At 42.0% G+C, this 12,328-nt stretch overlaps 1 protein-coding gene across 1 annotated transcript in view; it reads right to left on the minus strand.

Annotated features, from left to right (window-relative positions):
• Window positions 1–9,790, minus strand: part of sptbn5 (spectrin, beta, non-erythrocytic 5) — a gene marked incomplete at both ends in the record, with an annotated part of 86,338 nt that extends 76,548 nt beyond the window's left edge. The window contains 5 exons of the mRNA XM_083924632.1: window positions 5,125–5,353; window positions 5,470–5,627; window positions 6,338–6,454; window positions 7,595–7,762; window positions 9,677–9,790. Of these exons, the coding sequence (XP_083780758.1) occupies window positions 5,125–5,353; window positions 5,470–5,627; window positions 6,338–6,454; window positions 7,595–7,762; window positions 9,677–9,790 (786 nt within the window). The remainder of the gene's footprint in view (window positions 1–5,124; window positions 5,354–5,469; window positions 5,628–6,337; window positions 6,455–7,594; window positions 7,763–9,676) is intronic.
• Between the last annotated feature and the right edge of the window lie 2,538 nt (window positions 9,791–12,328).

Consider the following 12,328-nt stretch of genomic DNA (forward strand, 5'->3'; position numbering starts at 1 on the left):
GCTGCAGATGAAAAGCAGTAAATCAGATTTCAGGCTTTGTTCAATTGTTGTTTAATCATTTTCTGTTAATCATTTTATTGAGTCATTCTTTCAGCTCCACCTTCAATTTTTTTTATAAAACTATAAAAAAAATTAATCTGAGAACGAGACATTACTGTTTTGCTTGGTTTCTCCATAGCAGAAAAATTAATAGAAAGACAATTTTCTGAAGTTATTCGTTTTCAGACAATTTCTTTGGCTTATAATGGCTGCTTGAGCTGTAAAACATTTTGTAAACTCCTATATCTAAAATACATTATTTTAAGAGCATCAATTGATCCCACATCAACAGCAGACACAACTATATAAAGTTGAGTGTCATCGACATAGATGTGTACCAAGAAAAAACTAAAGATGGAAAGATAGTGGCACTAAGGTCAATACCTGAAGAACCTCACATGTATTTTAGAGGGTTTTGAGATGTTATGGTCTATAAAAACAAATAACTTTTACATGACATTACATTCAAACACTCTAAGCAGTAGAACTGCTGCTACAGAGACACATTACAAACCTTGTGTTGGGGTCTGGTGAAAGAATCGCTCCTGTACTGCCTCTTCACCCACTGAGACTTCCTCCCACTGACATACTGTTAACACTGCACATACACACCTACATCACATAGGTCAGGGGTCTCAAGCTGGTGGCCGATATTTTGCGGCCCCCACCTTGTTATGAAAGTATAATATTAATGTGGCCCGTGAGCGGAGTGGACCTCTGACGGGGCCACTCAGCCAGCTCCCGCCCGCCGTCCCTCGTCGGGGCTGACGGTCGGACTAAACTAAGCTACACCGGCTTTATGCACTCCACACCTGCAACAACAGCACGGCGTGCAAATAACAGCCAGATAGCGGTCGTCCTTTTTGCGCTCGCCATAGCCATGATCGAGCGCAAAGAGAAACGCGACTGCTACCGGGCTGTTCATCACACGCTGTGTGGTAGACTGTGATAATCAGGGTGGCAGCAATCGCTCCAGAGTGCCGGGTCAGGGCACTTATGATGCTCAGGTGAAGAATAAAAACAGTCCAGTCTCAACTGTTTGCTTGTGTCTGATTGTGGATGTGTGCGTGGGGGTTGGGGGGGTCGTCATAATCATCGCCGAATCACAATGCGTGTAAGTGCTGCGTTCACGGACCTGGTGGCTGTAGGAATTTCCGAAGATATAGTCTTTTGTACACACGCTGTGCTGTTGATATAGGAATAAGCGGCAATGACGTCATGCGTCGAGACATTCTCGTGCGTCGCTAGCTAACACTTCACTGAAATTTGACAAGAGCGACCGTTAGTGGTATTAACTATATTTTGTCACACACCCGTCATGTCTTTTTCAAAGCCTGCGGTAAAGAGAAAGGTTGGTGATGAGCACAGACAATTTCAGGAAAAGTGGGAGACGCAGTATTTCTTTGTTGAGCACAGGGGCATTCCGACATGTCTTATTTGCACTGAGAAAGTTGCGGTGCACAAAGAGTACAACCTGAAACGTCATTATTAAACTAAACATGCTGAGGAATATGCAAAATACCAGGGAGATGAGAGAGCCAACCGGGTCGTCAGTCTTAAAACATGTCTACTGAGGCAACAAGATTTTTTCAAGAAAGCAACCAAAGAGAGTTTTGCAGCAGTCAAAGCTAGCTATGTAGTTAGTGAGATGGTTGCTAAGGCGGGAAAACCATTCACAGAAGGCGAGTTTGTAAAAAAAATGCATATTACAGGCTGCAAGTATCGTCTGTCCAGAAAAGAAAGGTCAGTTTAGCAACATCGGCCTTTCTGCTAACACCGTGGCACAAGAGGCTCAGCAGGGGAAATGTCTTGAAAAGATTTTTTGAGTTGAGAGAAGAATTGAAAGCTTTCATGGAGAAGGATGGTGCGGCTGTTGCTATGTTAAGCGATCCCGAATGGCTCATGGATTTTGCTTTTCTTGTTGACATCACGCATGAGCTGAATGTACTAAACAAGAAGTTACAAGGCCAGGGGCAGCCTGTCATTGCTGCCTATGACAACGTGAGAGCATTCTCCACAAAACTTGAGTTATGGAAAGCCCAGCTCTCTCAGACAAACCTTTGCCATTTCCCAGCATGCAAGGCACTTGTGGATGCAGGCACCCCATTCGGTGGCGAGAAATTTGTTGATGCCATTTTGAAACTACAGAAGGAATTTGATCACAGATTTGCAGACTTCAAGATACACAGAGCCACGTTTAAAATTTTTGCGGACCCCTTCACCTTTGTTGTGCAAGATGCCCCTCCTGTGCTTCAAATGGAGCTCATTGACCTGCAATGCAACTCTGACCTCAAAGCCGAGTTCAGGGAGGTGAGTGGAAAAGCAGACATGCATGTGCAATTTTTAAGAGAATTGCCCCCCAGCTTCCCTGAGCTTTCCCGACTGTTCAAGCGGACCATGTGCCTTTTTGGAAACACATATTTGTGTGAAAAGTTCGTCTCCACCTTGAACTTCAATAAGTCCAAGTACAGGTCTAGACTTACTGATGATCATCTTCAAGCCATACTGAGGGTCTCAACTGCTTCCTCTCTCAAGCCAAATCTCACATATCTGTGGCTCAGATATGTGAGAAGAAGCGTTGTCAACTCTCTGGCAGCAAAGAGTAGGCAAGAGCCATGTTCAGAAGAACCGTTCATGATCTTCATTCAATGTTCCATTCATGTTCAAGACACTTCATGTTCAGATGAAATCATTAAAACAGTAAATAATGACATTTGAGGATTTTTTTTCGTGTTTTTTTTGTGGAATCCCCTATTCGGCCCAGCCTCACCCATTCTCTGCCTCCAGCGGCCCCCAGGTAACTTGAGTTTGAGACCCCTGACATAGGTCAAAAGAGACCTGAACAGACAACCTGAGACATAGGTAACCATGAACACACCTGGTACTTAGTCACCAGATACAGTTAAAATAAAATAAAAAAGTAAAATATATATCAGAGGAAATCACAAGATCCAATCCAAAGCTTTTGGATACCTTCATCTCAACTGAAACACCTGGTGCACATAGTACAACTGCTACGGAAGAATGCTTCTTGGTACCTTGACCACACATTAAATACAACCCATACACCTGTCATCTCCAATATAAACCTAAAACATTTTAATTGAAACCTCTAACATACCTGGAAAACACCTGGTGCAACCAGTAAAACTGCTGCGGAGTATGAGAACGCAGATTGAGAAACGGCTCTCTACACACCTAGAGATTCTTCTACATACTTAAATTACACCTGAAACACATCTGGACACACCTGTTGCATACAGTAAAACTGCTAAGAAGGCTTCCAAGTACCTTAAACACACAGAAAATACAGAAAATACATCTTTCGTCTCCAATTTAAGCTTAAAATGTTTTTATTGACGCTTCTAACATACCTGCACACACCTGGAGATTCTTCTATATACTTTGACCACAGCTGGACACACCTGGTGCAAAGGGTTGAACTGCTGAATATGCATCTAGGTACCTTGACCACACATAGAATACAACCCAACACCTGTCATCTCCAATATAAGCATAAAAGGTTTTTATTGAAACCTCTAACATACCTGAAACACACCCGGTGTATACATTATAACTTCTGAACATGCTTCTAAGTACCTTGACCACACCTGAAACACACCTGTATTAATTCCAACTTCCTGTTGAAACTTCTACACACCTGCACATACCTGGAGATTCTTCAATATACTTTGACCACACCTGAAACACACCTGGACACACCTGTTACGTACAGTAAAACTGCTAAAGATGCTTCCAGGGTCTTTAAACACACGAAAAATACAACCCGTACATCTTTTGTCTCCAACATAATCGTTTTTATTGAAACCTTTAACATACCTGGAAAAACACTTGGACACATCCGGAGATGCTTCTATATACTTTGACCATACCTGAAACACACCTGTTACATCCGATTCAAGCCTGGTCTTCTTGAAAAACTGCTAGGGATATTTCTAAATAGACACACCAGTCATCACCACCAGTCATCCCTACACCAATTCTGAGGTGGAAAGCCTCTTGTCCAATCCTCAACATGCCCGGAACACACCTGAAACCCTCTCACACAGCTGGAACTCACCTGGACACAGCTGGTGCATTTTACGTGCTAGTGCTGTTTCTAAACGGACACAGCTGACAGACAGAACAGAGGCAGTTGTTGTGGGGTCTGTGTGTGTTGTTGCTCTGCCAGCAGGTGAATCTAATCCAGCAGTAATCCCCGCTGACTGACGGATCAGAGGCAGTCACGATGTCAGTCTGAGCCAACAGATGGACAACAGGCGGTGAGCGTTTCTATAGTAACCTACAGCACACAGACAAATGCCATGTGTGTTTTAATCAGTTCCTGCAGCTGCCTGCAGAGGGCAGAAGAGTCAATGCTTTGGACAGTGACAATAATGAACTGTATGTGTGGCTTCGAGGGTGTAAATTAATTTTTAGTAATAGGATAATTCCTGATATCACAAAACTCTATATAATAATATATAATAAGTGTTGAAACTTTATAATAATAAATAAAGTGTTGAATCTATATAATAATAGTGTTGAAACTCTAAATAATAATAAATAAAATATTGAAACTATATAATTATAAATAAAGTGTTTAAACTCTATATAATAATAGTGTGGAAACTAATAATAAATAAAATGTTAAAATGTTGAATCTATATAATAATAATAATAATAAAGTGTTGAATCTATATAATAAATAACGTTTTGAAATAATATGTAATAATAGTGTTGAAACTATATATAATAATATATAAAGTGTTTAAACTATATAATAATAAATAAGGTGGAGCTGAGCAGCAGCTGCTTTTCATCTGCTTTCTTCTTATTTTTATTAATAAGGATAAAGACAAATAAAAGTTAAATCAGGTGCATTAATAAATATTTATGAAATATGTATTATTTATGGGAGATAACTGATGTGATGTTGTTGCGTCAGTGTAGACGCTCACACCGTTATCGTTATCAGTGAGGACGGCTCTTTGCTCTCTGTATGGGATTGTAACCTGAACTTTAAATGTGATTGGTGTGTTATAGCGGTTCGGTACTGCCCCTGGCGGCGGCAGTGGTCCAGACCTTAGCCAGTCTCTTCTGGATCGTCTGTCCCTGCTTCATCTTGGAGAAGTAGTGGTAGTACAGGGACACGTAGGTCATGATGGACTTCTCGTCTGGATGGGGGACCACCATGTCATCCACCTCCAGCAGCTGCATGATCCCAAACTCCCGCTCCGCCAGAGAAAAGGCGTGCTCCAGGTTATGGTCGGGGTTGTCGGCGTGGAGACGGTAGTAGTCAAATAGGTCAGGCCTGGGATGGAGATGGATAAATAGATAGATAGAGAGGATGGAGCAGACTTGATGGAGAACAGAAAAACGTGTGTGTGTGTGTGTGTGTGTGTGTGTGTGTGTGTGTGTGTGTGTTACCGGTGTGCGTGGATGAGGGCATTGAAGGCAAGTCCGTTCCTCCAGCTGGACGAAAAGTCGTGCACGTCAACACCGTCATAACCCGACGTTTTCCTCTGACACCAGATCAGCAGAGCCTCCTTAGCCGAACGATGAGCCATGCTGCCTCCACCCCCCGCCTGAGGGAAGGAAACAAGAGGGGGAGACGAGAGAAGGAAACGAGGGGAGAAGACCAGAGGAGAGTCAAAGATGAGAAGAGGAGGAGACAAGGGAAGGAGACCAGAGGTGAGTCAAAGATGAGAAGAGGAGGAGACGAGGGGAGGAGATGAGGGGAGGAGGCGAGAAGAGATGAGAGGAGACGAGGAGAGTGAAAGATGAGACGAGGAGGAAATGAGAGGAGGAGACGAGAGGGGAGTCAAAGATGAGAAGAGGAGGAAATTAGAGGAGGAGACGAGAAGAGACAAGGAGAGTCAAAGATGAGAAGAGGAGGAGACGAGAGGAGAGTCAAAGATGAGAAGAGGAGGAGACGAGAGGAGAATCAAAGATGAGAAGAGGAGGAGACGAGAGGAGAATCAAAGATGAGAAGAGGAGGAGACGAGAGGAGAATCAAAGATGAGAGGAGGAGGAGACGAGAGGAGAGTCGAAGAGGAGGAGACGAGAGGAGAATCAAAGATGAGAAGAGGAGGAGATGAGAGGAGAATCAAAGATGAGAAGAGGAGGAGACGAGAGGAGAATCAAAGATGAGAAGAGGAGATGAGAGGAGAATCAAAGATGAGAAGAGGAGGAGAAGAGAGGAGAATCAAAAATGAGCAGAGGAAGAGACGAGAGGTTAGTCAAACATAAGAAGAGGAGAAGTAGAAGACAGAAGGTCGAGGGTTCGATTCCCTACCTCGTCCAGGTTGATGGGTCCGATCTGGAACCTGAGGATGATGATCCACAGCAGACCCAAGATCAACGTACGGTCCCCGTCAACCACATTCTCTGGACCAATCAGATCCACTCGAATCTGACAGGAAGGACAGTGATTGGTTTGTTCCTCAGAATGATTTTATGACTCTGACACTGACCGGTAGGGCTGGGTAAAAGTATTGATTATTAGTGCATTGTAATATAATATTTTCCAATTCAATATCGATTCAGAAAATCCTGAAATGGATTATTTCTGTTGTAAATATTATAAATAAATAAATAGTTCTCCGGCTTCCTCCCACAGTCCAAAGATATGCACGTGTTAGGTTCATTGATGACTCTAAATTGCCCGTAGGTGTGAATTTGAGTGTGAATGGTTGTCTGTCTCTGTTTGTCTCTATGTGCCCTGTGATAGACTGGCGTCCTGTCCAGGGTGGACTCTGCCTCACGCCTGATGTCGGCTGGGATCGGCTCCACTTAAACTTAACCATCACCTTTTTGTTGTCTGAACTTAACGGTCACCATTTGTCGTCTGAACTTAACCGCCACCATTTGCCGTCTGAACGTAACCGTCATCATTTGTCGTCTGAACTAAACCGTCACCATTTGTTGTCTAAACTTAACCGTCACCATTTGTCGTCTGAACTTAACCGTCACCATTTGGCGTCTGAACTTAACCGTCACCATTTGTCGTCTGAACAAAACCGTCACCATTTGCCGTCTGAACTGAACCGTCACCATTTGTCGTCTGAACGTAACCGTCACCATTTATCGTCTGAACGTAACCGTCACCATTTGTCGTCTGAACGTAACCGTCACCATTTGTAGTGTGAACTTAACCATCAACCCGTGTTGGATAAAATCGGTCACATAATATTTTTTTGGGGTTCGCTGTCGTTGTCGCGGACCACTTCTGGTCTTTCATCCAAATTTCTTTCACCGTTTTACAAATTTCTGTGCATAACATTTGGTCCGACGTCCTATGAACCTGTTGCTGATGTAATTTTAATAGTTATAAAAAAACTATCTTCTCTTAATCTCTGTTGGGTTCAGTTTGTTCTAAACCAGCGCAAATATTGCACACATTATAATTAACAATCAGAAGGTACTCTGATGAATTATTTGTGTATTTCTGTCTTCTACACCTATTACTGAATCAATATTGAAGCATTTAGATCGATATGAATTGAATCGTGAGGTTCTTAACAATACCCAGCCCTACTGCCAGGTGAGTTACCTTGGTTTTTAGGAAGCTGATGGCGATACTGTTGTTCTCCAGACAGTGGACTCTCAGTTTGCGGCGGCTGGGCAGAGGCAGCGACTCTCTGGAGATGAGCTCCAGCAGACGAACCAGGGCAACTCCGGTCTTCAGTTCCGTGTAAACGTCAGTCAGCTCCACCTTCTCCTGCAGGAGGTGATGACAGATGACAGTTAAAGACAAAACCGTACTATGAATGCATATATCACAAGACAAAAATAACATGCTGTTGTTGTTGTTTTGATTGAACGGCAGAAAATGACAATGTACATTTAAGTTAAGTTTAAAATACTTCCTCCATTGTATTTTTATAGTGTGAGAGTTATTCTAAGGCGTAAAGAGACATGTTTACAGCTCTGTGGCTGACAGGAAGGTCACAGTCAAAAGAACCATTTCCCTTCAATCATCCTGAGATGATGCTTCTTGCCCCTGAAGTGTGTTACACAACATCTCTCTTCAAAATATTCAGTCTTTTTTCTCCAAATATGCACATTTTTTTAATTGAAATGTTCTGACTTTTTTGAATCCATAAGAGTCTAATGTTTACTGTCCAGTTTATTACCTTCAACACTGTTTATGGACCCCAGTATGCACAAATATTACAATAGTCCATTTTAGTATAGGTACTGCAGGAGTAACACTGTCCAAGAGAACCCGTTTACATTCACACATCTGGACCAAGAGAACCCATTAACATTCACCAGGGCTCCAGACTGCAACTAAATGGTCGCATTTTGCGACCAAAATTTGAGGGTGTGAGACTGAATTTTACATCTGGTCGCCATATTAATATGTAAGTGCCTAAAAAGCAACAGAGTGACAGATAAGACAGGAACAATATATAAGCAGTGTAAGAAGAAGGCAGAAGATAGTGCCATCAGCACCGTAAAACAAACACATAACACGTGAGCCCCGCAGTTAGTCACAGTGTCGGGACCTGACGAACCTCAAGTCTCCGTGTGTGACAAGCTCATGAGCTGAGTGGCACCAGTATTTCCATGTTGGGATACTTTATACTTTCTAGTGCACTACATGTGTCTGACAGCTTGAGTTCCTTTTTAGATGTCCAGTGAAAACCACGTATCTGCAGATGTGTTGCTGTTAGATGTTTGAAGTGTTCCTTTATGTGTTACTAAATCCTCCTCCTTCTGAAGAGAAATCAAGTCTTTAAAAAGACTCAGCTGCAAAATGCATCGTCACAAACATGAAAACACATGTTTTTCTGACACTTTCAAGACCAAAAGTAGTAGAATTTCAAGACCAAAAGCCGTAATATTTCAAGTCTAAAAGCCGTAATATTTTCAAACCAAAAGTCGTAATTTTTCAAGACCAAAAGGCGTAGAATTTCAAGACCAAAAGTCGTAGTATTTCAAGACCAAAAGTCGTAGTATTTCAAGACCAAAAGTCGTAGTATTTCATGACCAAAAGTCGTAGTATTTTCAAACCAAAAGGCGTAGAATTTCAAGACCCAAAGTCGTAGTATTTTCAGACAAAACTCGTAATATTTCAAGACCAAAAGTCGTAGTATTTTCAGACTAAAGTAGTAATATTTTCAGACCAAAAGTCGTAGTATTTTCAGACCAAAACTTGTAGTATTTCAAGAATAAGTCATAGTATTTCGAGACGTATTTTGGGATTTAAAATCTATGCCTACATGATTTTTACTAATACAAAATACTACTCCTGAAGGGAAATAAAGTATTTTAAAAAGCCTCTTGGATCAGCTGGAAAATGCATCGTCACAAAGATGAAAACAGGACAGCCACTAACAAAAACACATGATCTCATAGAATATGATGCATTGATGTAGATTAACTACCCAACAGGATATAAAGGAGTTCAAATGCAGCAGGAATATTAATCCACAAACATCAGATATCATAGGAAAACATTTTACTGCACTATAAAGTAGTATTTTCAGAGTGTGTTTTAGTACTTTTACAACAGTAAAGGATCTGACTTAAAAAAACGAGGTTCGTGGGTTTATATTTTAATCACTCCAGTTGTTTTTTTTTTATCAAATCAACTCAAATCCTTCTTCTTCGTGACTTTCTGTCTCACCCCGTTCTTAGTGAAGACGCTGTTCATCCACTTGGTGAAGGTTTTCTTCTGAACAGTCATCCGCTGCTCCTGCAGCTCTTTAACTCGCCCCGCCCCGTCCTCCTCCCCCTCCATCCTGATTGGCTGAAAGCACAGAGAGGAAGTGTTAATATGGTTCATCATTTTTCATATAAAGTCAACCATCACATATTATCGTCTGTACTTAACTGTCACCTATTATCGTCTAAACTTAACCGTCACCTATTATGGTCTAAACTTATCCGTCACCTTTTATTGTCTAAACTTAACCGTCACCTTTTGTCGCCCAAACTTAACTGTCACCTTTTGTCGTCTAATCTTAACCGCCACCTATCGTTGTCTAAACTTAACCGCCACCTTTTGTCGTCTAAACTTCATCGTTGCCTTTTGTCATCTTAACTTAATGGTCACCTTTTGTCGTTTAAACTCAACGGCCACCTATTGTTGTCTAATCTTGACTGTCACTTTTTGTCATCTAAACTTGACGGTCACCTTTTGTCGTCTAAACTTAACGGTCACTCAGCTCTGTCAGCTGATTGGTAGTCTTTATGCTGACTGCATCAGTCACACCCGCTGTAAAAATACGTGTCATAATCCAGGTCAGTGTGTGTTTTTCCATCTGGGAACATCCCTTTGTCTCTCATTCTTAAACCAACTAAGGTCATACTGTAAAACATATGAAAACACGATCACAACAACAGAAAACAGTTGAGGACAAATCGATAATAAATCCTGCAGAACTACAAACATGTCGAAGCAAGAAACACTCACAGACGTCTAAACTCGGACACTTAGGAGGAGCTAAAGAGACTTAAAGAGACAGAAGAGGAGCGACTCACACATGGACATAAACACTGAAGAGAGGAAAAAGATTAATCCTTCTCACCTTCCGCTCTTTAATTCCTTTATTTCTTCAGCTGTAGATTCTCAGACAGAGTGAGAGGTCCAGAGACGCGTCTGCACCCGAAGACAGCACAGAAGAACAGTGTCTTTTTTTATGTGGTGTGTGTGTGTGAACTTTGAAGCCATTGGATTTACAGCATGAGCGGCTCCGCTCACCTGACCACAGGTGCAGGGGTCACACACACACACACACACACACGACACGCACGCACGCACACATGCACACTCACACCTTCCGTCTTGTGACTTTCATTTATTCCATCAAGAATTTTTATTTTAGTCTTAATAACAATTTAGTATCTTAAATTCAACTCAGAGACTTTCAAATAACTTCTAAATCTAAAATGTTATGCAAAATATTTTTAAGTCAAACTTAGATAAATATCTAATAAACTATAGTAAAACACTTGATTTAATCTCACAAAATTGATTTAAAACGTTGAAATAAGAGCTCATAAATCTGATTTAAAAATGTAAGAAAATAGACATTATATCTCTTTAAAGCCACTTAGATAAATATCTACAAAACTTAATTTAAAGTGAAAATTTGACCTAATTTCTCATAAAATTGTTTTTTAAGTTTCAAGATGTTCAATGGAACATGGCAGACACTGCAGTAGCAGTTGGTGTTTCTCCGGCTTTTAAACGTTCTCGATCAAAACAAGAGATATACAAAACAACTGCTGGCAGGATCATTGTGGAGGATGAACTACTCAATTTTATAGCTGTCAAGATTAATACTCTAAGCCAGGATGAAATTGTGTTTTTGGCAACTAACATGTTTGACTCTGAGGCGATTGATGCCTCCAAGAAAATTTAGTTTGAGCTCTGTCTCGCTACTACACAGCAGTGCGTTGGTCATAAAAGACAGAACAAAGATCCAAACAATATAAAACTCTGTCTTAAAGTACTGAATGAATGTAGGGAGAGCATACCTAGATTTATAGCCCATTACCTCGATGAATTGCCACTAGTGAGGTTCTCTAGCTTGTATGACTCCTGTTTGCTACGGAGAATGGAGAAGCTGTGCACTGAGACGGGTGCTTTGAAACACATAACTAAGCTCCAGAGTATGTGAGCAAGTTTGGCCAGAGCTCATGAAATAAACTGCAGAGTGACTGCACTGGTGCTCCGGTCTGATGCACCAGCAGGGGATGCTTCCTTGTTGCACTGGAGCCGGGAGCTGATGATCGCCTTGCCCAGGATAACCACCTGGAGGAGCAGGGACAGCGAGGAGGGACAGCGAGGAGGGACTGCGCCGTACGGTCTGGTCATGCATAGAGCGGTTGGCTTGGGATTTACGGCAGCGAGGAGGGACTGCGCCGCACGGCGTCATGCATAGAGCGGTTGGCTTGGGATTTACGGCTACGCCGAACCTGAGCACAGGTGTGAGTCGCAAGACGGTTGTGACAACCGTTGGCCTCAAAGTAGGAAGTGCTCCAACAGGAAAAGATCCAGTTGGCTCTCGGCAATGATGAAGAAGAAGTAGTCCTTTATTTGTCCCGCAATGGGGAAATTCAATTTTCACTCTATTTTTTCATTTCACACAAACACAGACCCGAAATACACACACATGCACAGACAGGACCTATATACATGCAACTAATGGAGAGATGTTAGAGCAAGGGGGCTGCCAGTTCGGTGCCTTGCTCAACAGCACCTCGGCAGTGCCCAGGAGATGAACTGGCACCTCCACGCTTCATCCATGGTCCACACAGGGACTCAAACCAG

Source organism: Echiichthys vipera (assembly GCF_963691815.1).
Source record: "Echiichthys vipera genome assembly, chromosome: 12".
Classification (NCBI taxonomy): Eukaryota; Metazoa; Chordata; class Actinopteri; order Perciformes; family Trachinidae; genus Echiichthys; species Echiichthys vipera.